Here is a 27,380-nt window from a genome sequence, read left to right on the forward strand (position 1 = left end):
AGTATATTCTTGAATTAAATGTTCCCAGAAGAGAGATGCTCTCTTTAGCTGGGGTGTCCGTGCTATATGCAATAGACACCACTCCCACTTTGCTCCTTGATGAAATAAGGAGCTTTCCTCTTCTGTGCTGTTGTGTAACAGTTGTTGCACAGGACAGGCATATGATCCTGTACCAAGTTGTTAGCAGAGCCAAGAATAAAAGAGAAAGATGGGATTCATTTAGTCTAACATCAGCAAGCTCTAAATTGTGCCCCAGTCAAGAGAGATACACAGGATTTCACCACTACAACCACTAGAGACAGGTTTCCTCACACTGTGATTTGTCCAGCCTCTCTTAAACTGGTGGAAAGTTCCTTTCTCTCTTGGCTGTAGAATGACCAAACAGCTTAGATTAGGCACCAGCTTTAACATAACCAAAAATTACATAACTGGAGTCTTAATAATTTGCTTTCCTCCTGGATGCTGCTTCTGTAGTTTTGGAGAAAAAGTTACAGACTGGGAATGGTCTTACCTTGTTGACCCTCACTGACCCACATTGTGCAGCTCCTCCCTCCCTGTTCTGTTATGCCATTTATTTGGGCAGAGCCACATCTTTCTGAAATATTCCCATCTTCCAAACTTTGAGGTACTTCTTGCGTTAGGAATATTTCAGCCCCCACAGCATGGGTGAAAAATAATGATTTCTGAGAGCAGCTTGAAATTTTTACAGTGTAATATAAGTCAAACTGTTAATTTGCTGGCTGCTGTGGCCTTGCACAATGAAAAAGGGAGAGAACACAATCACCTGATAAATACCTGTGACTGTGACAATATATTAGTAATAAATAAGAGTACAAATAGGCAATATTTGTTATTGAGCTCTTAAGTATATGGGTGGCACAGATTAATGAGGCATGTAAACCTTTTCCCCACTGAGGAAGCAGACTCGGGCAGTTGTGACAGTCATTTTCTCCTTCAACTTCACCACTTCCCAGTAGTTTAGTGGAGGGACATGCCCCTCAGACACCAGATCCAACACAATTTACACCTCACAGAATCATAGAATGGTTTGGGTTGGAAGGAAGCCTTGAAGATCATCCAGTTCCAGCCCCCTGCCAAAGGCGGGGACATCTTCAACTAGACCAGGTGGCTCAGAGCCCCATCCAGCCTAGCCTTGAACATTTGCAGCGATGGGGCATCCACAACTTCCCTGGGCATGATCGGGGCAGGTTTTACCGCAGGGTTCTCTGAGGCAGCCAGACGTGTCGCTGTCCCCTGTCTCACTGCACCCACCGCGGCACCCAGCTCTCTGCCCTCACAGGGTGGCTATGGAGACCCATGTCCCCCACACACTGGAGGGGCACAGAATCGGTCAGGTCGGAAGGGACCACAGTGGTGAAGCGCAGGATTTTGTCCAGACAGTTCTGGAGTATCTCTGGTGAGGGAGACTCCACACTCTCTCTGGGCAACCTGTTCCAGTGCTCAGCCACCGCACAAGACACAAGTTCTTCCTCATATTCAGGTGGAAGTTCCTGGGCATCAGTTTCTGCCCTTTGCCTCTTGTCCTACTGGGCGGCACCGCCGAGCAGAGCCTGATCCATCCTCTGACACCCTCCCTTTAGATACTGATAGACACTGATGAGGTTCCATCTCAGTCACCTCTTCCCAAGGCTGATCAGGCCCATCTCCCTCTTTCCTCACAAGGATTCTCCAGACCCTTCACGAACTTCGTAGCTCCAACACACTGGGCTCCGCTTCTGAGGCAGCGCAGCCCCTCAGCTCCCACCGCCCCGCAGCTGCCTTTCGGCAGGGCAAACTCCCTCCCTCACGCCCTGCCCCGAGCGCCGGGACAAAGGCGGCGGTCCCGCCCGGGCGAGGCGGGGCCGGGCCGGGCTGAGCCACCGCCCGGCCGCTTTATCCGCCCGCCGTGGGTGGCGGCCGGCGCAGTGCGCATGAGTTCGGGGCGGCTGCTCGGCGGGGCCCGCTGCGCCGCTCCGGCCACCTGCCCGCCCTCCGCCCGGGCTCGTTCGACCCTCGGCTGGGCAGAGGCGCGGACCCCAAAGCCGGTGAGTGCCGCCCCTCCTCGGGGGGCTCCCCTCGCCCTGCACGGGCCCCCGGCTGAGGGGGTTTTGGCTCCCCCCGGCTCGTCCCCGCCGGCTCTGGGGTCCGCTGGCTTGAGGGGACGAGCCCGCGCCGCCCCGCCGGCCCCCGGCTCGGTCTCGCTGCGGGGAAAGGCCGCGGAGCTGCCACGGGAATGGTTCGGCGTTGCTCTTATTACTCACTAATGGAATTTTAATTATTCTTCCCTCCTGTTCCAAGAGCAGCGGCGGCCGGGACGCCGGGTGCTCCGTGCGCTGCGCGGGCTCTGGGCGGCGGGCGGGACTGGGGGACGGGGACCGGCACAGCCCCGTAGAGCAGCTTTGGGCTTGGCTTAGTTTTGGTACGCAGACGGGGTGAAGAAAAACTATCAGCGAACTGCTGCTCTGCCGTGTGTGAGGCTCGGCTTCCCGCTATTAGCTGTTAAGAATTTTTTACTCCTGCGGATTTTCTTCCGTACCATAACCTAAAATTTGCTTCTGCTAATCGGCACCTTTAAAAGAATACATTTAAGTAAAGCTTTCGTACCTGTAAAACTTTTGTGTATCTTGTTCCTGCCTGACTAAGGATGATGAGGAGCAGCTGCCTCGTACCTCCTCTTTGCTTTCCGGCTGCCTGCAATTCAGGGTTTCTACGGGAAAAGCTGTCGGTGTAAACAGTAGCAGATTCTAGTTCAGGATACCTTTCCTCCCCTTCCTCCTGTCAGGTGCCTTTTCCATCTGGAGGTGGTAAGCATGAGATGGCTGGTGCTTCTTAAGATCTTAATCTGAGGTGGCTCGGGTGAGGTTTAGTGCGTGTGAAGAGAAAGCGCAGCCTTAAAAACGCTCTCGGGATTTTCAGTAATCCAGGATCTCAAGGGCATGTTTCCTGAATAGTTTTTGTTTTAGTGCGGCAGCGAGAGGAGGTTGCTGGAAGTGGAGCTCTCTTGTGCTTGGTCCTGGGCATGGGTGTAGCAAGAGATGATTCCTGTGGTAACAAGCATGCAGATGAAATAGGAAAGAGATAAGATAGCCTGTTCTGAATTTTTCTAAACATTTTCCAAGGATTTTAAACTATAACAAGTATCAGAAATGTAACAGTTTTTTCCTTTCCCCTCCCTTTTATGACAGACAGAGAAGGAAGGACTTCTTTCTAAACCCTAAAGCCTAAATCTTAGCTTTAAAAGCTTTTGCAATTTCTGGCTTATGCTAATAAAAAGGTATTATTTTAAGACTTTGACATAGATCCTTGACTAATGCAGCATTGTAGATGGCCTTCCTTGTACAGGTACTAATTTAAAGAATTCTGATTGTGGCTTTTCTTCTTCTTCTGCAGGAATTACTGTTGTATAAGGGGGGAGCTGATGTTTAAACAATAAAAGGGGAAAAGAAAAGTTGCTTTCTTGGGTCTCTAAGAAATGTCGAATAGATTATTTCTCAGAAATGGAATAGATTTTCCCAGCAGTGTCTTTCTTTTCAATGATTTGTTTGGGCTTTTTACAATAGAGAGTGAATGAGTAGATTGAAGTTTTATGACTAGAAGTGCAAGTAATGCCTGGCATTAGAAAGGAACAGGGAGATTTCTGTGTTGCATCTGTTTTGTCAGTAGTAACACTCTTCTCATCCTGTTAGTTATAGCTGCTTTTTTTCTCTGCATGCCTCTGAGAGAAATATTAACCAAGAATGTTGGCAACGGATTGCTGGTTGGATATAGTAACTGGAACAACTTAACTCCTGAGCAGTTGACAAGTCTCAGGCTGACTGACCTTCTGAAATACTGGAGCATGAAAATAAATGAGCATATGAATGTGGCTTTCAAAGCCAGCCAGACAGGCTGTTACTGTTACCAAATCCTCCCTTCTCTCTTTTCTTTTTAATTAAAAAATAAAAGCAAATGATTTTAATTTCCAGTATAACTAACTGCCTAAATATATTAGTTTCAATAGGGTGTGTATGTGTTATCCTTGTACCAAGTAAAGTCCAGGGCCAAGACTCTTCTGCTCTGTTTTGCCAGTGCTGTTTTCAGCTTTGTTTACCTTGGGCAGGCAGACCTTTATGTACTTACATAGGAATGAAATGTCCAAAATTAGTTAATTTTTAAAGTAAACATCCCATCCTTTGTGCTTCAGATGTCCTCTGCTTTCTTCCCCACACCAGCACAGCGGTCACAAAAAGAAACATAGGAGAGCAGCCTAAAATCCAGTTGTGAGACTGTGGCACAGCTGTACTGGGGCTGAAAATTGTCCTGCTATCCTAAATACGGTGTAAACCAGGATTTGGCTCAGCATTGCTATGACTGTAGCAGCAGTTACATAATGAAACCCTAAACCCCGGCAATGCTGCACCTGTAACAAGACAGAAGTTGACTAATTACAGAGGCGTCTGTGCCTGAAATTGTTTATGTACACTTCATGGTTCTAAAGTGTTGGCTGTCACAGATAGCACCACCCTGATGTTAACAGGGGAGATTTAAAAAGAGTAACTTGAAAAGAATGGGATGCTTTCCTTGTTGAAATTTGCATGAGGACCTTTGAAGTCAGAGGAGATCTCGGCCCTCACCTGGATGTGTTTAAAGCCCAATATAGGACTGGAGGAGGCAGCTCTGGGTATCACATGGAGTTTTCCCACTGAGCAGCTACTGATCATCAAATCTCAACTGGAGGGTACCAGTGAGAGCCTTATTGTTATCTTTGGTAAGACCTTAATCTACAGAAAAGTAACTACTTGTCACTGGCTGTAGATTTATTTTTTAGTTGGGGCAGGAGGGGACTCTGTCACTGTAAATGAGTGGGAAATGTGAGCGCTTCAGTGATCTTTGGTGGTTTAATCCACAATGTTGTATAGGAGCCTTTGCCACTGGCCTTCATTTCAGGCAACAAGATTCAGTTGATGCTGTTGGTGATGTAGTGAACTGGGAACAGTTTATTTGCAAGGGAAAAGGCAAAGATGTGTGGGTACATGCATCACAGATGCCTTTTTTTACCCTGATAAATTCTATCTTGAGGGTGGACCAATGTGCTTAGCATCATCAAATCCTGCACTGGCATTCTACTGCCTTAAAAGAAGGAGCATTTCCCAAGCACTGCAGAGAGGAGTATGAGGCAGTGATGAGCTATGCTCTTGTGCTGGCTTGGTTGGATGTAACAAAATCTCTAAAACATAGGGTCTCAAAACAGTAAAAAGGATGTTCTTGAAAATCTAGAAAGACCAGTTAAGAATGAACACTGTATGGAATCCTCATTTTCTGGTATCATCAGGCTTGCATTAACATGGTCAAAGGTGTGACCTTAGGCATTGTTTCTGAGCAAAGCATGATTTGGAGAATTCAGTGTAGTAATTGAATTATTACTTAGGTGATGAAAATGTTGGTTTGTGATTTTTTCCTTTAAGTGGTTGCTACATTTGAGATCCAATTCACTGAACCATTTAAGCGTGTGATAGAACGTCCTAGTGAAGTCAGACAGATTTAAGTTTTACTGAATTGGTGCCTTGCCTATGTAGTTCTTTCAAAAAATGTATGTACACAGGATTAGTTGTTTCACTGTTGGCAGCTCTCACAAATTCTAGTGCGAGTTGCATGAATGACATTAAGTGTGTTTCTTGAGGCTCCAGCTTCCAGGTTTAGAGGACTGAGAGAATCTTTGTTTTTAGCTCTAAAACTAACGGATTTTTTAGCTCCCCAGCCTGTAGAGGAAAGTTTGAATTGTCACAAGTGTGCCACAGAAAGCAGGAAGTTTAAAACAAACTATTGGGGTTACATACAATGAATTCTGGGAGACTTGTGTGGTTGTTGTCACTGTGTAATTACTTTGATGTAGTTGTGTATCTGTCATGGGCTTCCATGAGAGCCCCCTGAGTTCACACTTGGCTAAGCGTTGTCCAGTCCTACTTGTCACCTGTTCTGCAAATCAATATTGATGTCCAAGGAAGTGCCTATAAAAATGCTGTTTGCCTGGCTCTCTTTTAGCAGGCCTTACTGTCATGGATTCTGTGTCTGGGTTTGGGTTTTTTTTCTGTTTTTTTTCTCGTGTGTTGTTTTTTTGTAGTTGTGGGGTTTTTTTTTTGTTGTTTTTTTTTTTTTGTTTTTTTTTTTTTTTTTGGTGGTGTTGTTGTTATTTTTCTATTAATGGTCAGCATTTCTATAGTGTGGCCATACTGTGGTGACAGCCTCTCTCTGAACAAGGGCAGGAACCTTTCCGGGTTACTGGATGTTAATTAGCCATGACTGTTTGGAACACACAGGATTTTTCATGAGCAGATAAAGGCTGTGAATCGTACTCATTGTTCTCACAAGCTTCCACTTATGATGTGGAGAAGAAAAGTCAGAATTTAACCTTGTTGGCCAGCTTTGGTTTACCTTGGTTCCTAAACATCAGCTATTCTCTGTTGTTACTTCAGTTTTGTTTGTTTCTGTAAGAACAGCTTATAAATTTACTATCTGAATCTGTGGGAGTTTTATATGTACAGCAAAACCTCATCAGTTTATCTTGTGTACTCCTGGAATTAGTCAACTTACCTGTGAGGTTTGGCCTTTGTAGGCAGTACTGTTACTTAGTCTATTCTTCAACCAGAAAGCTTCAATCTTACTGTATATCACAAGAGTAGGGTTACCCCTAAAGGTGAAGGATTTACTCAGTATTTCACAGACTGAAGGAAATAAGAAGAATTCAGTTGCTGACAGCCCTGTTCAGAAGGAGGAAATGGGTTAGTTTTGAGGAGTATAGAACAGCAGTGGCTCAGTGAAGATCTGTCATGGGCCAGCTGGTTTTGTTCAGCTCTTGTACAGCTGGTTCAAAGGTATGTTGCAGGAGCACTTAAAACAAGGAAAAATTCATGAGGTTATTAGACATACATACCTGTCCTGTTTTGGGAAGTGCTGTGGTCTCCTGACCACAGCACGCAGGAATCTGAATGAATTCCTACTCTCCTTTGCCTTGTTTTACTGCTCTGCTGCCAGCTCTCAGAGGCTGATAAAGGTCTCCAGTCTGCCCCTGTACCATCATTTTTATAACACCCATCCCGTGGTAACACTTCTAATGACCACAGAGAGTTTCCAGATGCTTAACTCTCCAAACTCAACCACCGCTATGGAGTGCAAGGTGCTGACGGTGTGTGCAGAGCCGAATGTGTGCATTGCTATGTCTGTGCACTTCTGACAGATTAAACCAACCTTGAAGTTCACTGGCCACTTCTGTTTCAGTTGAATCACTGAGAAAGAGCTGGTTAAGAACAAAGGCAACGTCTGTGTGATGCTCAGAGTACAACGAGGCTTAGAAATCTGTCTTCAGAAATGTTTCAAGCAAGGAGTGTGTTCTAGAAATTGTACATATAGTGAAAGGGACAGACTGATCTTGTGCTCTTTTAAAAATGCATGATAATTTTCTAAAAATTGTCAGCTCACCTTAAGTATATTCTGCAGTTAATGGCCTGGTGCTGGCTGCTGACTTCTGGCTCCTAGCTTACGTAGCAGTTGATTTTTAGCATTTAAATGTCTTGCACTTTTGTGGGATTGATCTTTTTGCCTATTAAGCTAGTCTTCAAACAGGATTGTTAATAAAAAATTCTTTCAATCTCCTGCTACTATAGAAACAGTCCCTTGTAAATGCTAACATTGAGCTTCAGTGAAGAAGTAACCTTAGTCAGCAAAACTATCAACATCTCCTTTTTGAAAGGACAGACTGCACCTTATCTTTGATGGCAACTTAATACATTTTCTTTGAATTATATGCCTCTGTCAAAGCAAAATTAAATCTTTGGAGGTGAAATTCAGTGCTAACTTTAGAATCTTTCAATTTCCTCCTTCTCTCTTAAAAACATGCACGATATGTCACTTGTGTTGTTCTAAATATCTCATGAAGGCCATCTCTGGTGTAACCAAGAAGTGATCACTTCAGATGATAGAATCACACCTGCCCTAAAGTGCATTTTTGGTTTAATATCTGGGATCCTCTCTGCAAATAGTACTGTTCCTGTCACACTTCTGCACTCCTGTGTCATGGTCTGATCTTTTTTTATTATTAATCCCTAATGGTACAGGCACACATCTCTTAAGCCGAGCTAAAAAATACCCAGCTACAATGACTGAACAACAAATCCCATTGAGAGCAACTTTCATATTTAATGCATCTCTGAAGGTCAGGAGGAGCAGCTGCCTGTCATCCTGCTGTTTCTGCTCTCTCTGAGCAAGGTTACCTTAATTTTGAACCCTGCTTGTTACCTTGGCAATCCTACTGAGACAGACAGTGGGGTCTGGAAATTTGTTAGGTTCTTGACTATTTTTATCTTAAGCCTATAAAGTCTTTCACTTAATAAAGATGACATAAAGAGGGTGAAGGGACTTCACTGTTAACCATGGTTAGGAGAGGAATTTGTCTGTAAAGCATACTGTATGTATTGCAGCAGTGCTGGGCAGCCTCACATCAGCTTTAGCCGCTCTAGACACTACAAAGGTGTAGGAGTTTCTCGAAGCATAAAAAACACAGCAAAGGGGGGAAGAAACAATGTATATGAATGGATTATGACTTTTTTGACATGTACCTTTGATGTGTTAAAGATGATGTAAAAGGTAGAAGGGGAAAAAAGTCATCCCCCACACCTTTTCTGCAGGCCCACAGGCCATTGCACAGCTCCCAAGCCTTTCTGAAATGAGTAAAACTCCCAAAGAAGCCACAGCTTCCAACACAAAAGCAGGACCGGTGCTGTAATGTTTGATACTGGCTCTTGTGTGGGCGGCTCTCTGAACCATTCACTCACTGCCTTTAGTCACTGTTCAGGAGCTTTGTGAAACATCTGAACTGGAGCTCCACAATGAGTAATGGGAGCTTGCTGGGAGCAGAGTTATTTGTTATTTAGAATTCATGGCTTTAATGTTTATTGCTGCTGAATCTGGATATTCCTGCTGTCCTGAACGCAGGTAGCCTACCATGAACTTAGTCCTGGTTAAACTGAGGTATTGCTGCTGGAGAAAGCAGAACAATGCTCTCAAATACTTCTCCCTCAAAATCTGGGCCTCTTGACTTGTTTCTTGGCAACATCAATTAATATCTTCTCCTGATTAGTCTTTAAATGTAGGTTTTATATATGATATTTATTGTAATCTGCAGCAGTGACCTTCCATAATATAGTCCATAAAATGTTCATAGTTTTGGGTGTAATTTTAGAAATGTCATAGTTATCTATAGCATGCATTTCTGTAACGTGGCATATTCAGTTTATATGGGGGACACCTGGATAAAAATTTGATGCCGCGACTTAAAAGTGCAGAAGAGAAATAGTATGTGCCTTGTGTTGAATGTCAGTAGAAGTACTTACCTCTTGCTGGTCTCTCTTTTCCATCTGGACATCACCTTGACAGTTAAAGGATGGAATCTGAAGTCAGTGGGAGTTTTCTGTGAGTTTCAGAGGTGTCAAGATTCTCTGATAGTCTTGTCTTCTAAAAATCATATATGTATTTGTGTGTGTTTGTTCACATGTAGGATTTCAGAGGAGTCAAGATTTTAACTGGTAATGTTGGCTTTCAAAAATTGCATATATTGTCTTGTGTGGGTGTGTTTGTGTGTGGCTTTTCAGCACCACGGGGTTTGTTGGAGATGGAGCTGCTCTTGGAGGATATGTTCCATGCTTGGGCTGTTGTTTTCCTGTTTAACTTTCTGCAGCAGCCAAAGGTATAGCAGCTGCCTCAGTGCTCCTGTGTCTGCCTGTCCTGAGAGTTTAAAAACCAGGACCATGAGCATATTTCTGCTTCTCTGGGCATCACTTAAAGCCCATTATCCTGAGGATGCATTGTATCATTGGTAGCTAAAGTTCTTGATACAAAAAAAATGGAAGAATGTTTTTTGTGTAAAGGTAAGGCTAAACTTGATCATTAGACCTAATGTTCCTGAGAAGGGCTATGAGATGTTTTTGTTGTGGCAGCCCAGTGCTCTGGATTGTGGATGTGCTTCCAAGACTTGCTGGACTGCAGCCTAGCTACATTGTGTGGGAGCTTTCCCACAGGACACGTTTGTGCTGCCACGCACCTCTGGTAATGCCATAGCCTTCTCCTGGGAGGAGGGATCAGCGGCATGGAATTGTTGCTCAGAATTGGGAGATGTTATCTCACTGCTATGAAACACTAATCAGCTTACCAGAAGGCTCTGGTTTCTCAGCCCTCAGCCCACAGCTGTGGGGAGCAAGGAGAAGTAATCCGATTGAATTGGAAATGTGGGCTTGACTTTGCTTCTCGTGTGGTGTCGCCTCTTGAGCCGTAATGAAGGGGGAAGCACTTGGGAAGCAGGAGCATCTCATTTAATTTGTGCAGTGTCAGGGGAATGGTGTCCATTTCCCAGCTGGTTGCATATAACGTGGCACCTCAGAACCAGCTGTTTTGAGGAATGTGTCGCTGCTGTTCACGGCTCACAGGCAGGGTGGGTAAAAAGATGGACTGTTAGCAAGCAAGGCAATTTCCCCTTGCAGAGGGTGGTTTAATGCATTGGAGAGAGGAATGAGCTATGTTTTACTTTTTGCCTACCCCCTGCTCATGCTGTGAGTGCACTAAGATGACTTTTGTGTTTGTGTCCTTGATAATGAAAGAAAAAGTTCTGCCAGAGTGTTTTGGGAGATGACAACAATTCAGAGGTTTCACGGAACTGGGCATTGGGAAAGCTTAAAAAACTGTGGACTTTTGTTCCAGTGAGTGCTGGTGCATATGTCTGTTTCAGTAAGTGTCTTCCAAATGTACAAGTACTTGTTTCTTCACGGCTGAGTGAAATAAAAGCTCTTGAAGCTTTAAAATGTGATTTGTAATGTGCTGGGGCAAAAATGGCACCAAGTTCTGCTCCTGGATCTTGCACCAGAAGCAGGTGGCATAGAATTGCTTCAGTAGCATGAGTTAACTGCAGCAGTGTTAGGAAATGAACGGGGTTCTGTTTCCCTCATGTGATCCAATAAATAGAATTCTTGTTTAAAACCAAATAAAGATAACAGTACTTGAGCTGGGCCAGTTGATATCTCACCCAGTGGGGTTTCATTACTGTTAACAATGTGCCATAATGAAAAACACAAACTGAATTTGTAGGACAAGCATATATGCAGAGTCCTTGCTTCTAACTGTCCATAGACATCTGATTTGGAAGCAGGAGAGATGGGGTACAGAACCTTTCTATGTTGGATTTTTAGTCATCTTTTTGAACAAAACCAGTTTTTTAAAAGATGCCCATAAAGTCACTGATGTGTTTCATGGCATAAAGATATGCCCTTTATTAACTTGTGTGGGACTTTTTTTTTTTCTTCCATTTATTTTCTGTTCCTTTTCAAGTGTTTTAACAAGCAGATTTAACCCCATACCACACTGTTCTCTGTGTTCCAGACATGAATAAAGCAAGCAGCCCCACGTAACACCCTGCTGGCATTCTGGGCTGCATCGGGATCAGTGAGTCAAGGTGTGATGCCTGGCAATCTCCTGGCAGGTTCTCCTGAAATGGCAGCTGAAATCTCTCCAGAGCACACCCATGGGAGCATGGAAAGGGCTGGCAGTGTGGAGAATCATGGCAGCCAAGCTAGGTGCAGAAATCTTGCCTTGGTAAGTGTCTAATGAGCCTTGCTCTTAGTGATACAGATTACATTAATAGCTCTGTCTACATCACGTGATTTTTGTTTCATTAAGATTGATTTTTGCCATTTCTAATCCTAAGTGGTTGCTGGTGTCTTCTCGGTTGTTAAACTCAAAGGCCAGAAATAACTTCTCAGCTTTGGTTTAACAGCTCATTATTCTGGTATGATTGTCTCTGAGAGCTTCTTTCTAGCCTTTCCTCCCAGAGAACCAGGAATGGCAGTAAGGGCTGCTCTGGCCTTGCTTTCTTAAATAGCTCATAAAGAAACTTTAGGATAGTGGTTGTTCCACACACTGCTTTTTGCTTAATCTCTTTGTTGACGCTCCTGAATAAAGGTCTCAGCTTCTTCCACCTTAATTAGGTGAGTAACAAATATGTCACCACAAACAAAGCCGTGCTCACATTAGTGAGTATGAGTGTGTGGCCATTTAAATCGTGAGTGAGTAACTGAGGGAGTAGGATGCACTTCTACATTCTTCCCAATTAGCAGGGTGAATCAGGTACTGAATTCAACAGTACACTTTGTGCTGTGACAGGCTAAGCCTAGAAAGCAGGTATGGTTCCTTCCATAATTTTTTTGAAAAGCATCCATTTTTAATTGAGGAAAGAGCACTCTGGTAAACATGCTTGCCCTAAGTGAAAATCTAAATCTCTGCCTTGCCTTAAACATGGACTTAGGCTTTATCTCTTCCCCTCTGCCCTCCCGGATAGTTTCCTTTTAGTGTGGTCATTTTCTGTGAAAGACTAAATGGCAAAACCTGCACTTATCCATTTACCTCAGACACACTCATGGTTTTGTGCTACTGTGTGAGCTTTCTGGCACCCGGAGGCAATTCTAAAGCTGTTCTTTTTTTGTTGTTTGTACTGAAAATACTTACTGTTAATATGACGCTGGATCCTTCAGCTTGTGTTGCTAGTTAAAACACAAAACACGTATGATGAAATTTATTTCCTTAACTGTTTCTGATCTGTTCTAGAAAAAGTTGTGAAGGGTCGGGGTGGGGGAGGTTAAGTACACAATTTGGACTCAAGAAGTTAGTGTATGTTGTTAATTTTATGAAAGCTAGTTGAATTTTAGAGAATTACGGTGGAAGGAGTACTTTGCTAGAGAATTACAACCTAATTTTACACAGAATTGCAAGTTAATTTTGCTTATTACTCTACCACTAGTTTCTGGATTAACACAGTAATAGTCAATTATGTTTCCTTGAGTTTTATTCTTAGCTGCAGTAGCAGGCATGAGACTAGACATTTGAAAAAATCAGTACTGAATAACAAAGCTATGTATAAATCAGTCTGTTTGTACAGTCCCATCCCAGGTCTGCTGTGTCAGAAAGTGACGTAAATTCCCTTAGTCGAGCCAGATCCTGCCATGTGATAACCCATATGATGATGCATCAGCTAGAATTGGAATCCCTTCCTACTCTGTAATGCAGTAATTTATAGATGGAGTAAAAGTTGGCTGCAGGCTTAGGCAATTCCCATCAGACCTATGAATTAGCAGTTTCACAGAGCCTTTTGTTTGTCTTGAGTTTGTGCATGAAGACACTGAATTGTGTACCAACAAATTTAAATGTGATGCCACAGATCCCCTTCCATGATTCTTCTTCCAGCAGTGTAGTAGGTGGCATGTCCAGTAAGGCTGACAGCTTGCATGTGTGGAGTAACAGGTTGGACAATGTAAACTCTTCTCAATACAGGCATAACTTCAATTTCGAATTTGAGAAGGGGTCTGTGTTAAACTGAACATGAAGGAAATTCTGTCTAATTGCTGGATCATGCTCCTAGAGGCATTATCTTCTTTGGTAGTTTTGTTATAAAAGTTCAGAAGATGCAGAAGCTTTGATGGCCTAATGAGAAGAAAGGGATAGATAACTTTGTGTTGACAAAGAATTTCTATTATGCCAGTTCTGAGAAAGGAGGGGATGCATTTTCAGGCACACTGGACCTTCACTGGACACTGAAACAGAAGCAACTAAAGACCTAACTGCCTCTTCATTTATCAGTCCCCTGGGTCTGTTCACCTAGAGACATTGCAAGAAAGGTCAGGGTTGGCTTTGATTTTTTGGCTCTTGTACTGGCATTGCAAAGGAAAGAAGTGTGACAGTGCTTTTTATGACAGCCCCGTACTGCTGCAGGTTTCTTCCTAGTTGATAGTAAAAAAACCAGACTCTTAAAGCTTCTCAGTGTCAAACTGCATTAGTCACTAAATATAACCTTTGTATTGCATCTGTGGAATTCAAACAAACCCAGGGATGTGATAATAGGGACAAACACTTGGACTGGCTTTAGCCTTTGCTGACTGCTCACAGCTGGTTTAGCTGACTCCTGGCTGGTTCTGCATCCTGTGAGTGCTGGCATGACTTGCTGGGAGCTGCTTGTCAGTTTAGGAGTGACTAGGAGATGGACATCAATTGCCATGTGCTATAAAGGTCTTAAAAATTCTGTGTGTGGGATCCTCCCCAGTCAGCTGTTGTCACTTCAGTTTAATTTTGCCAGATTTCTCAGCTTCTCTTACCTATATAGTGTTGCTTTTAGTTAATCTTTGGTAACTGCAGGCCTCTAAGCTTTTTTTTTTTTTTTTTTTTTTTTTTTTTTTTTTTTTTTTTTTTTTTTTTTTTTTAATGGAAAGCAAGATGCTGCCTTGATTTTTAGGAATATTTCCATAGAAATTATAGATGTTCAGGTTTGGATTTATTCAGCCAAATCTGTCACAGCAGGTTGAGACGAGAGGAATGTATGCCGTGGTATCTTTATCTCACATGTTCGTTAGTAACTATAAAAGTTATTACATATGAGGACATGAATTTGCACATATATTTTGGGTTCTTTTTAACAAAGTGGGAATCCATACATCTGTTTGAGAGAAGCGTATTTCCTTGATGCATGGAATCAGTTGCACTTATCCAAGGGTGAGGGCAAACAAAAACACTCTGTTCTTGGCAGTTCTGGCTTCCAAAACCCAGGCTGGACTGATGCTGCCTGACATATGGTAAAAGAATTAACTTGCCATGGAATACAGTTGCAGCAACTTAAGGACACCTAATTCGAAGATAAAGCTAGGTCTTGGGTTTGTTTGAAGCAATTTGTCTTGTTGCACTGACTGAATAGGCACAGACCAGCTTCTTAAAGCCAATCCTTCTTTCAGTGCTTCTGTCTGGTAATTGGACTGGGTATCTATTCTCAGCCATGAGTAACTGCTTTAGTTTCTACATGTGAATAATGTGCTAGGACAGTTGTGCTACCTGTGAAAACCATGGCAGAGGTGCTGGTTGTACCTGAAGTGAGCTAATTGGTATCTGTGTCAGTGCCTTGGATCTGTTGCTACAACTTCAGTACTGTACCATCTGTATCTCAACATGTCTTACTGAATGATGGCTTTGAGGGATAGTGAGTTCTTGTTATTCTTGGTGGATCACACTGTGGTTTTTTTTTTGTTTTTTTTTTTTTTGCCTTTGGATCAGACAGATCCTTGGTTAATGCCACAGTTCACCACCACTCTTTTTGAGGCAGTGGTGACCTCTAGAATTTGTTCAAGTGACTATTTCATTTGATCACTAATCAGATGGCTTAAACTGGGAGAGGCTGTGACTGTAAAGACATTTTGCTTGTTCTGGTTGTTATTTCTTCAAACAAGCTTCTTCTCTGGTTCTCACAAGACTTGATAGCCAGTCACCGAAGGTGGTTTGTCACTCCTGGATTCCTTGTGTAGTACTGGTGACATTCTGAACATTGGTTACATAGACATGAAGAGGAGCTATGCTGTGAGTATTCTGAGCTGGCTCAGTGTTTTGTTTCACATGCTCAGCCATTTAAGTCAGGGGTGACCTGGTTGTTTTGTAGTTATGATCTCTCTTGTAGCCTATAAATTCGTTATGATCCTTAACGTTTTTTTTGGATCAGTACAGATACTTCAGGTGCAACAGACCTGGCATTGCAAGTGCACCATGTTGGTATCTCTTTAGCTCAACCTCCGTGAAAAGAATCCACTGGAATCCAGTGTGGATTTAGGGGTTCTGGAAAAGGACAGATCATGTGTCTGCCAGCCCACTGCCACCTTTTTTTCCTCACAATTTGAATGAGTCTTGTGATGCTGAGCTGCACTTCAGGTACATTCAAGGGAAAGTCCTGAGATAGACTCCTTTCATAAAATGAATGTGTTTTTCCCCCTTGACAGTGATACTCCACAGGCTTTACTGTACTACAAGACCTTTCACCGTGTCCAAGGACTTTGCCAAGTAACAATACACAAGAAATGAGAAGAATTTTTGACTGTTTATTTTGTATGGATACAGCTGCCTTGGGGCAGGTGGAAGCCATTCCTTACAGGGTGTGGAGAGAGCTATGCAATGCTTCATCCACTTTGAACTGATGTTAGTATGACCTGGAAGCAGTGTGCCTTGGAAAAATAAGAGCCTGACTCCTAGCAAGGAATGATCTTGCTGTAATATGTGCTAGTGAGAATATAGATCCTGAAGGCTCTTTGGGCTCTGTGCACAAACTGTATCATTGTGCTTCAAGGCAGGATCTGGTGGATAGAGATTATTCCAGCAGGTGGGTAGATCTGCTTTTTAAACCATGCTGATAGACATTCCTGAACTTCCAGTGTTTTCTTTGTATATTCCACTACTTTTTAGGGAATACTTGCATTAAAGTTTCTGTAATGTGAAAGCTAACTTCTTCTCTACATTCACTGAAGGTGAGACAAGTAGATTTGTTGTGATTATATGAGTGGGCAACTTTTTCTATGTCAAAATCCACACAGGGACACAGGGCTGCATCTGCCCACCACCATTCATTCTCCCCTGTTTTAAATGTAACATGCTCCATTATTTGAGCCTTCCTGTGCAGCTAGGCTCACAGCACTCCGTGCTTTGTTCTGGACCCTGTCCAGCTTGGCTGCATCCTTTCCAAAGTTCAGCAACTGAATCTGAACTCTGTGTTCCAAATGAGGATGTGCTGTCGTGTCATCACCCTGGTTAATATATCCCAGAATGAGATCTGCATCCCTGAACAGCAGATTTTTTCCCCTCTTTATAGCACTTAAACTGACAGAATCACAGATAGTGCAAGGCACCTGCACAAACTTCATCTCAGCATCATTTTTTTGTTCATCTGTGAGTTCATTTTTGGGGGTTGTGTTATAAAGATTTCAAATCAAGGTATGTGCTTGTACCTATTGGTCAGGTCAATAACCCTCTCATGAGAAATGAGCTTGGTGTGAAATTGATTTTTTATGAAAATGATTTAGTGGCTTTTGCATGAAATGTCTCCCCATTTTTCTGAATGTTGTTCTAACAATTTCTTTTTCTCTTTAATTTCTATAGGCTGATCAGCCTAATTTTGTTTATCAAAGAGATGTCTTCAGAGTTTAAATAGATACTCAGCTTTCTTTCTTTAAAAGTAGGTTAGGAGTAATTTAGTTAGTTTATGATTTTAGCTCATCTAGTTTATCTTCTAAGTGCTTGTAGATAATTTGTTTCCTCACTTAGGACCTATTGATTATATGCTTTGCTACCTATTATGAAGCACACGGGTACAATTATGCTCGTAAACTGAAGAAAACAGCACTCAATATTATAGTCTTCTTCACCAAATGAAGTGGTATTATCAAAACCATCAGATAGTGGGTTGTAGAGGAAGCACTTTTTGACACAGCACACAATTACACTCTGGAACTCCCTGCCACAGAATGCTGTGAATGCCAGTCATTTCCATGGTTCAAACAATAAGACGAATTCATGCTAGAAAAGCTCATTAAGGGCTATTAAATACACAGATGCCGATGCATCTGGGAAGTCTTTAAGCCATGTATTGCTAGAAACTGGAAGGATTTAGGGAAGGAAAAAAATGCCCATCCAATGTACAGCAACACCCCCTTCAGCCTCTCTCCCTAGTCCTGTGTGTTCACAGCTGCTGAAGGCTACTGAGCTAAATGGGCTTTTTAGTCTGATCCTGTGTAGTAGTTCATGTTCTTAGCTGTATTTCACTTGCTCCCAGCTTCAGTAACACAACAGTACAATCCATTCCATCTCCCTTTCCTGTAAATCTAGTCAGAGGTACTTGACTTCTGTGCTAAAGCTTTTATACATGTTGTCACACAGTTCCTGCACACAGGGATTTCCTTTTCACCCCTTCTAACAAGTAGAACTGCCTTGTTATTAACAGACTGTGGCCCAAGTGGTGCTACACTGGCCTTTGTACTACACATTAGTTTGATCCCTTCATAGTCCTTTTGAGAAGCATCCAGTCACTTCTTTCCCGTGGAATTGTGCCTATTAATTCTTCAGTGCTTTCAAGTGATTGATGAACCAGTTGAATCTGGCATTCTCCTGGTGTTTTGCTAAATGAAGTTTGGTTCCTTAGCAGGTTTTAGAAGATTTTTTAAGCACTGCAGATGTCTTGGGATTTCCTGTGGTGTTGTGTTTCTGTCAAAGCTATGCTGGTCTTAGGATTTTAGATCTGGATGCGATGTTCAGAATTTCTTCACATGTGTATGAAAAGCTGTGGGCCTCTGGATATTAAGTCATTGTTTTGAACAGATAGGAAAGGAATCAACAAATCTTTTCTATAAAATAGAATCCATTCTTCTTTTCTTTCTCTTATTACTGTTTTTTTCCTCTTTTATACCAAACACTGTTTTAACAGACTCCTTCCTGTTTGGCATAAGCAGGAAATCTTTGGCTGCAGAGAGATCTAAAATATTAATGCCAGCTGAACATACTCAGCTATTTCAGCTGTTTGACATCCCAAATTTCTCCTGTCCAAGCAGTCTTTTTAATCCTCCAAATTTAATGTAATTTTAAGCTGAGGCACAATGTTGAAGTTTCAAATTCAGGCTGTCTTTTGACAGTAGTTTTAAAGTTTGTAGCATTAGGGGTATGTGAGATTTAGTTTAGGGAGGTGTGTTTGTGTATCAAGAGTAGGGAGCAGATGGAAACTGTGAGGTGAATAACTCAAGTAGCTGAAAAGACTTTTCTTTGACTCTTAAAAACACAGATTCACCAAGAAAAAAGGAGGCCTGGAAAACCAGCCTGGAAAGAATATGAACTGTTCCTGTACTTGGAAAATATGGAAAGTGAACTAATTGCAAATAGACTTGGTAGCCTTAGTTAAAACTGGCAGCTTTATGTTACAAAAATTCTTCCCATCTTTCTGAAGGCTTTACTATAATACAAGTAATGCAGGTGGGAATAAAGCAAGTCACTGCTTGCTTTACATCTCTGAGCTCCTTCAGTTTGACCAGCCTGAGTAGGTTTTTTTTCCACTGTGATTGTGTGTCTGAAATGGGATTGTTTCCTTGGCTGGCAAACTGAAACATGCCTTGCCTGAGGGAGTTTCTATCCAGACTGGATGCCTTGCATCTCAGTACAGTGCCCTGACCTAACACTGCCTATTCTCCAGAGCTGTTGGTCTTGGTTTTGTTTGTTTGTTTTGGTTTTTTTTCTGATGAAATGTGACATTGATCATCTTGAAGGGAAGCTTTGCATGAGGAAACAAATTGAAGTGCTAACAGATACGAAGTTGGCCTTTCACATCTTGGTATGCTATTTATTACAAATGTGTTTGCAAAGGGTTGGTTACTCAATTTAGGTCCTTTGCCTAAAGGGACACTGCTCATTTCAGCAAGATCCATGAGGGATGGTTAAATCAGGCAAAGCTGTCCTGCAAATCTTACCTGGCATGGAAAAATGTTCAGTCTTGCAGCACAGAAGAGGATGGAAGGAAGTGCTTTTGGAAGTCTTTGCTTCCTTGCTTTATTCTTTGCTCAGCTCTTGATCAAACAAGTTAAGCTTACGTGGGAGCAGTTTTTTTAGGTGCACACAATAATTCCTGTGCCACGCTCTGGATTTGTTGCCACTATGACCTTCTTAAACACAACCCCCTCTTCCTTTGCCTGTGTAAGTCTGGCTCTTGCAATGAGCTCACCCTCAACAAAAGGTTCTTGGAGTTCTGCTCAGCTCCAGCTCAGGGCTACCTAACAAGGGCTCCTTTCCTGTCATTCTCTCGCCTACTAGACATAGCAGCCCTATGAGTATTTGGGTGGGGAAGGAAGGAGATTGCAACATCCATTAAGGAAAAAAACACACACACACAAAAAAAAAAACCCAACAAAAAAAAAAAAAAAACCCAAAAAAGGAAGGCTTGTCTGTCTCTTGCTTTTCAAGTGCAGCTGTAAAACTTTCCTTGGCCTTTGAAAAACTGACATGCGGTGGATGGGAGCTGTGGACTACGTCAGCCTTTGAAGTTCATCCTTTAAACTGGCAGTGGCAAATGGCATCCAAATTTTAGCTTTTGTACCAGTTTTGCTGCAAGCTGGAATAAGTTACTTATTCTGACAGTGCACTGTGGATAGTAAGACTAAATTAGAAATAACCACACCTCTCTACATCTTTCCCACCCACCAAATGTTCTATTGGCCACACAGGCAAAGGCAGCTAGGAGCCTCGAAGCATTTATTTTCTCATCTGTAACATTCTGAGTGCTTGGAGATCAGCTGCCACTGGGTACAATGCAGCACATTATATTTCTTAATCTATAGGCATTACTTTGCTACAGAGCTACCTTGTTCTTATTTTTAATGCTGAGAATGGGGATAAGAGCTTTGTTTGTGCAAGGAATTAACAGGTAGAGCTGAGAGCTGCACACAGGTTTTTTTAGTCTAATCTAATGTAAGATGATCTGAACAGGCATGGTGAGTTTGAAGCAAGTTGTGCTGCCCTAGCAAGAACGTGCTACCTCTTGGATATTTGTACTACATACCTTTATGTATTTACCTAAATTCTCCTAGCCCTCTGCTGAGAAGGAGCCTTTTTACCCTGTCTGCACGTGCAATGATGTGTCCTTGGTGCTTCTTTTTGAGTTACTGACAGCAAAGTTTCCAGTGTGTGCTTGGCAGGGGAGAAATTCAATCCAGAAAAGGGAAAACCTCACTTGCTTCTCAACAATATATACTTGCATTCCAGAACTTACACAGGTGTCTTGGGAGATGTCTTCCCTGTATCCATTATTTTAATGCAGTGCCTTTCTTAATTATTCTTTGTCATCCCCAAGCTTCTGGAAAAGTGAGTGTTTCCCTGGGTGGAGGGAAAAGAGTGTAGGGCATTGCTGCCCAGCTTTGCATAGTGATAATATGTTAATCAAGTTAATTAAGGGCAGTGACTCAGAGAAAATGAAGACTGGATCATCCAAGCAATTATTTATCGCTTCTGTGGTCTACAGGATTATTTTCTGCTGAAGAAAATAGCCTAAGGCACTATACTGCAGGGAGCAGGTCTTCATATTTATTCTTGGGTTCTCCTTTCTGTAACTCAAAGGTAAAATCTTTAGAGACAATCTCCTTCCTTACTATTACCTCTTTATAATCTCTTATGTACCTCTGGATAATTTATAGTTTGTAGTGGCAGAGACACTTCTCAGCTCCAGCTTTGCCTCTAGAAGCCAACTCACCCTTTGGACTTGAGCTAAAAGGGAATCAACCCATTTCTGGGACTGTCCTGAGTGCACCCTTTCCCCTTCCATGTTGTCCCCCAAGCCTTGTCCCTGAATCTGACACAGAACATAGTTTGCCTCAGTTTGGAATCAGAAGAAGCCATTCTAACCCTTGCCATGGCACAGGTGAGTGTAGGGGTGTTTTGGTTTGTTTGGTTGGGGTTTTTTTGTTTTGTTTTGTTTGGGGTTTTTTGTTTGTTTGAAGTTATTTGGGTTTGGGGGTTTTTTTTGTAGTTCTTATGGCTTTTATGATCTTGTAGTAATTTGTTCTGTACAACTCAAATTAAGACTTCTTGGCTAAACTAAAGGATGTATTACCAATTGCTGCTCTTTCGGTTCTTAATTTTTTTTTTTATTTTTTTTTTTATTTTTTTTTTTTTTGTGCTGTAGCATTGTAATGTCTAAATGTCCCTTGGGGAAGGCATTAATCTTTCTGGCTTTTTTCTTTTTCCCCATAGGATGATGAAAGTATGAAATACTTAACTCATGAAGAACAGGATGTTCTCATGTTCTTTGAGGAAACCATAGATGCCTTAGAAGACGACTTGGAGGAGATGGCCCTACGTGACAGTGGCATCCACTGTCAGTCCCCGAGGTCAACAGAAGAAAATGTGTCCAGTCATTCAGAGACTGAAGATATCATTGACTTAGTGCAGTCGACACCTGAGAGCAGTGACCATGAAGGCCCTTCCAACAGGGATACAGAACCAGGTAGTTGTGTTTCTTGCAAGTGTGGGTTTTCCCTTTGATCCAGCCCTGACTTATTCCAGTTCTCCATAGAAACAGCTAAAGAAGTTCTGTACCTTCCTTACTACCTCAAGATAAACTTGTTACTCATCAGGAGCTCGAAGGACTGTGATTTTAATTTGCCTTGGGGTTTTTGAAATTCTTGCTGCTACTGTAACTTTTTTCCTAATTTTTCCTTTTCCCTCACGGGGGTCATGCATCTGATGAATTTGCTGGTTTGCTATCTCAGTCTTCTGCCTGGAGACCGAGTTGTCACTGTTTTGCACAGTCATTGCAGCAAGGCAGACTGTGTTCACTAGCCTGTTCATGTTCTGCTCTTCTCCAAGACTTTTTAAGATTTTCTCCAAGAGTTTTAAGATAGCAGATTGTTTTCAGTGTTACTCTGAGTGGGACTGAAAGGCACAGGATCCTACCAGTGAGTTTGTGACAAGATAGCATATGGCATGTTGTTTTTGTCACCCTGTAGAGTGTGTTCTCTCTGTTTGGACAATGAGTCTATCAGCTAGTACACACAGTGGGACGTAATGTTTCCTCTCCTGGCTGTTTTAATAAAAAATAAGAACTGCAAAACTCTTACGAAAGAGCAGCCATTGAAGCACAGTGAAGCCGCACGCAGACTGTGAGTGAAAGGCAGAGAGGGCTGTGATAGTGACACATTGTAAACGTGGTGTTTTGAGCTACAGCGTTGCCTGTGAGGTGCCATTGCTGGGACTTCAGTTATAGTTTCTTCTGGCTACGTGGTCTGAGGTTGAGTAAGAAAGGTAGGGAGAGGGGAGACATGCTGCCAAAAGAAGCATTTTAGCTCACCTTCTGCTCTGTGTGAAGAGTTAATGGCATCTCTGCTGCTTTGCCTTTCAGTGTTGGATGCCACTGGGAGAGGCGAGAGCCCTCAGCCAGCTGTACCTGCTGACCTTCCCCCTCAGCCCCCTGCACCACCACCAGCGGTGTCTGAGACACTTCCTCTTCCCCCTCCACCCCCTCCTCCAGTGCAGCATCCAAAGTTGCTCCGTTCCGTCCCCACTCCTCTCATCGTGGCCCAGAAGATCTGTGAGCAGCAGGTGGAGAGTCGGGCACGCTTCCCCTGCGCCTTCAAGGAAGGGAATTCCGACAGGAAGAAAGGCCCGGTAGCCAACGGTGATTATCCCACAGCGCCCAAGCACCCTCCTGCCCCTGCCCCCAAACTGCACCGGTTCCCAAGCAACATCAACATAACAAATGTCAGTGGCAGGGAGTTCAGCGAGACCATTTCCAAAGCAGCGGTTAACGTCCAGGAGCGGCGGGCCCAGGTGCTGGCCAACATCAATGGGGGTGCTCTTCTGGCAGCTGAACTGGAGGAGAAGCTGCACAAAAACGATTTCTTGTCACGGAGCAGAAGTTCTTCCTTACGGGATCTCTCCTCTGAGCAAACACGCTATGAAGCCCTGACAAAACTCGGCCTAGTTAAGGGAAAGCCAGCTCAGGCCCAAGTGGACCATGCCCCAAGCACTCAGCAGCTGGATGTGCAGCCCAAGCAGTCAGAGGCTGTTACCAATGGATATCAAAACATCCATGAGATTTTAAAAAGTGAGCCCAGCCCTTTCCTTCCTATGGGCAAAACTGTAACAATCAAACCAGAGGTGGCTCTTGCCACTAACAAAGTCAGCAGCGCACAGCAGAACACAGAAAAAAGTTGTAATGATTATAAACAACCCGGTGTAAGCCTGGACATGAGGAGGAGGTCGGGTTCGCTGCCTCGACCTTCAGGATTTCGATCCCAGGGGATAACGGTGAAGTTTTCCGGCCGTGGCTCAACTGAAGAAGCCAGGAGAGAGGCACTCCGGAAACTGGGACTGCTGAAAGAGACTGCCTAACTTGGATGGGAATGTTGGGGCAGTGGGGGGAAAGTCATAGCATGGCTTTGTGCTAGAACAGTCCCAACAGGATTGGGATCAAGTGGATTGGAAGAAAAAAGGGAAAGTTCTCTTCTTCAGGCAAGCCAGGAAGGTAGTAGACACTGTGGAGTGCCCACTTGTGTTTATCTCAGAAGGACTGAAACCACGTAGGGTCATGTACAGCAGTGGGGTTTGGCTCTCCTTCCTACAGAGATACTCGTCTGTTGCTCTTTGTGATGAAGAGGAATTTTATTTAATTAATGCTGGACTGTAGCAGGCAGCATCCTGTTAATGAAGTGTACAGTGCAGTATTGTTGTACATAGCAAACTGAATGGCAAATCCTGCTTTTGCTCTTTCTGAAGCCAAAACAAAGAGCTCTGTCTGTCCTGCCCACATGTCTGTCTGTCCATGGGAGCTCGAGATGCAGTCACAGCTGAAATTTCTGACACTGTGACACCCTTCTGTGAGTTTTTGTTGTCTGTGTTATCTGGCTTGGCTTCTTTCCCTGCCAGAGGTGGAATCTTCTGCTCCCTCACTCTGCCCTTGACTCAAAACTGTGCACAGGGTGGCTTCTGCTTCAGCCTTCTCCTGGGCAGAGCAGCCCAAGCTTTGAAAGGGTGACTGCCTCACTCTGCTGCTGCACCTGGATCTCCCCTCCCTTCCCAGCCACCTGCTTCTCCGTCACGCCTGAGCACCCCACGTGTCCAGGGAAAGGCACCAGGAAAGCCTCAAGGATATGCACCGGGCACCAGATTTCACACTGACGGCCAAAGAGTCTCCTGACAATCTGTGACCCCAACTGCTCTGTCCCAGGGAGGACTCACAGCAGAGAAGCCATAGGAACAAGTTAACTTTGTACCAAAAGCGAGACCCACATGTCAAAAGTCTTCTATGTTATGTTAGGGTTCCTGGGAAGAACTGCTACTTTTTGAACAGTAGCTGTACTACACAAATTATAAGTTCTGTTACTTCTAAAACTGTCATTTGGTCTTCCTGTAGTTTGACAGCCCTGATAGTCCTCTGTTCACAGCCTTATTTGATTTTGCCCTGCCAATGTATAAGAGAAGTTACAGCCAAAATTCTTGCAGGCTATGTGGAGTTTCAGGAGAGCTGCATGTAGGAGCACATCACTCCTGAATGGTCCGAGGTTGTGGTATTTTGCCTTTGTTCAATAGACAAGCTGGTAAAGATGGTCCCAAAATATATTTGTTAGTATGTTTTTGGGTGGTTTTTTTATATGGCAAAGCTGCCCTTCCACATTGAAACTCCTTCCTGTTTTTGTATTACCTGAAAACATCAAGAACAGACACTTTAAAATCAAATGCCAAACTCTCAGTTTTTTTGTTGTTATTCCTTCATGTTTAATTTCTCAGTGTTCTGGATTTTTTTTTTAAAGGGAAAAAACTGACTTACTCTCTGCACTTTCTAAAGCCTTGACCAACCCACTCCTTCTCCAAAGTAGCTGAGCAATAAACCTTGGAGAAGAGGAGGGGTGGCTACAGCAGAAACTGACACACCCTTTGGCGAGGAGCTCTGACATAACTGTGATAAACAAGTTTGTAGTTCTTGTGATAAAGTATTTCAAACTTGCTGAGCTGTGCTTGTAAATGAAGCTGTCCTGAAGGAAAAACGTTTGTATCATTCTCAACCTGCCTCATAAGTTAAGGGTTTTTTTGTTTGGTTTTTTTTTTTAAATTATCTGCTTGCTGCTTAAATTTTTAATTGCATTGTTACGGTATCTGGCTGGTTCTGTTATGTCGTTATTCTTTTCAGTGTTTTCACTGGGTAAGTGATCATGTTCCTGATCATGTGACAGGGTTGCTATACATAAGCAATCAGTAATTAAAATATGTGACCATTCCTGGGCTGGCAGAGCACTTGGGCATGCATAATCAAACCTGAGAGGTGCTGCTGGAACAAAAAAGGCTGCTTGTGTGCTGCAAGTAAAGCACAGGCTTGTTCTGCTGGGCTCTGAGTCTGTAGTCCTAAATCAAAAGGACAAGGGAGCATAGAAAATACACCCAAGCACGTGCTGCAGTGCAGGCTGGAATGGAGGCTGACATGTGGATGATGCATCATAATTTATTAACATAACCTGCTAAGTAAATTTAAATGTTTCATGGCCTTTGTGCTTTTAAATCCTGTTAAAGCAAATTCTTCATTATGAATGTGAACTATGTACGAAGCAATCTCCACATCTAATCATTTCTTGCCAGCTCTTGGAGTTGTTTACAGCTGAGAGTCCTTGCTAAGCAAAACCCTGACACTGTCTCATTGAAATTCAGCCCAGCTCAATAACTCTGTAATGTCACCCTACTTAAAAATACCCCAGATATTTAATATCTAAAGTTGCTGTATGCTGAATTACCTGGATCGTGTTCTCTCATCCTTTGTGCAGGGCTGTGTCCTCACCTGGTGGGAAGTGAGAGTTTGATCTTCATTAGGTAAAGCAGTTTCTGCCCAGGGAGGACTTGGAACGAGGTATTCATTGTGGCCCTTCATCATAGCAGATAAATTCTTCTCTGTGCCTAAAACTGTAGTGAGTAAAGCCATGTACTAAATGAAGTTAAGTCTAGCTGCTAATAACCTGTATATAAATTTAGCTTTATTTTGTGTATCTTGTTTTGTGTGTATATGTTGCTGTGATTTTACTTTCTTCCCCTTTGTGCTAGAGGTAACTGTCTTGCACAAATCTGATAAATCATCTATTAAACTAGAATAAACCCAATGAAATGATGGCTGATGGGAGGTGCCATTGTGTGTTCTTTGCCACCCAGTAGCATGACTCTTTCTTGGAGGAGGGAGGTGACATTTTCTTAATGGCTAATGCTGATTTAATAACCTCTCATTTTGCAGCTGTGGATGTGTGTGAGCAAGAGCCCAACCCTGTCATGGCAGGTGCTGGAGGAGGGGCCAAAACAAAAAGGCTGTGTATGACAAGAGACATGTATTCTCACTGCTGGGCTTCAGCAGCCCTGATCAGGGCCCTGGCAGGAATGAAATTCATCCTGAGCACTGTTTGAATTAGACTAAAGCCCCTCTCTCACAAGGTTTTGCAGTATTAAAATGACCTTTCCAGGAGGAGTATTTTATATGTGAAAGAAGAAGCGTAACATCTTTGTTTCCAAGGCTGTTACCATAAGTGAGTGTGGTTCTGCTGGGTGGGGAAATCTTCCTTGTTTCACAGGTCAAAGTTCCCTGTCAGAGAATATTCCTACCCATCCCTTCTACATCTGTGTTTGCTGCTTTTCTGTCTTTTGAAGAAGGATTTCTTTGTAAGTATTCAGGTGTTGTTGAGTATTTGTCCAAACATCATAAAAGAGAGAACAGAAATCACTCTAGAAAAAAGAAATACTTTCCATTTGCTTGTGCTACGTTTTTCATCCCCGAGGCTGGATGTGGTGGTAGCCAAAAAGCAGCAGCAGGTGCAGCAGCCTTGTCTCCAGGCTTTCCAGGGCTGCCTCCGGGCTCAGCTACATGTCTCAGCCATGGCAGGGCAGGTGGCCTTTTGTAATTGTGTCCAGCTCCAGCCTGGAGCCACAGGGAGAGAATTTAACTTGGCTCAATCTGTGATGCAACTTGAAGGAGTTTCCAGTGCCTCAGCCGTGCTGGAGGTGAAGCCTCA

The 27,380-nt window shown here is 43.1% G+C and overlaps 1 protein-coding gene across 2 annotated transcripts; it reads left to right on the forward strand.

Moving 5' to 3' along the window:
• The first annotated feature begins 1,921 nt into the window (after positions 1-1,921).
• PROSER2 (proline and serine rich 2) lies at positions 1,922-26,498 on the forward strand. Of its 2 annotated transcripts, none has more exons than XM_066182706.1 (4): positions 1,922-2,045; positions 11,401-11,613; positions 21,595-21,847; positions 22,742-26,498. In XM_066182706.1, the coding sequence occupies exons 2-4, from the start codon at positions 11,479-11,481 to the stop codon at positions 23,731-23,733; spliced, it is 1,380 nt and encodes a 459-aa protein (XP_066038803.1). In that variant the 5' UTR covers positions 1,922-2,045; positions 11,401-11,478; the 3' UTR covers positions 23,734-26,498. The 2 variants fall into 2 exon arrangements, with proteins under 2 accessions (XP_066038803.1, XP_066038804.1); XM_066182707.1 differs by lacking the exon at positions 1,922-2,045 and adding an exon at positions 4,731-4,747.
• The last annotated feature ends 882 nt before the right edge of the window (positions 26,499-27,380 follow it).

Source organism: Chamaea fasciata, unplaced genomic scaffold, assembly GCF_029207755.1.
Source record: "Chamaea fasciata isolate MVZ Bird 193981 ecotype frontalis unplaced genomic scaffold, bChaFas1.0.hap1 SCAF_5, whole genome shotgun sequence".
Lineage (NCBI taxonomy): Eukaryota > Metazoa > Chordata > Aves > Passeriformes > Sylviidae > Chamaea > Chamaea fasciata.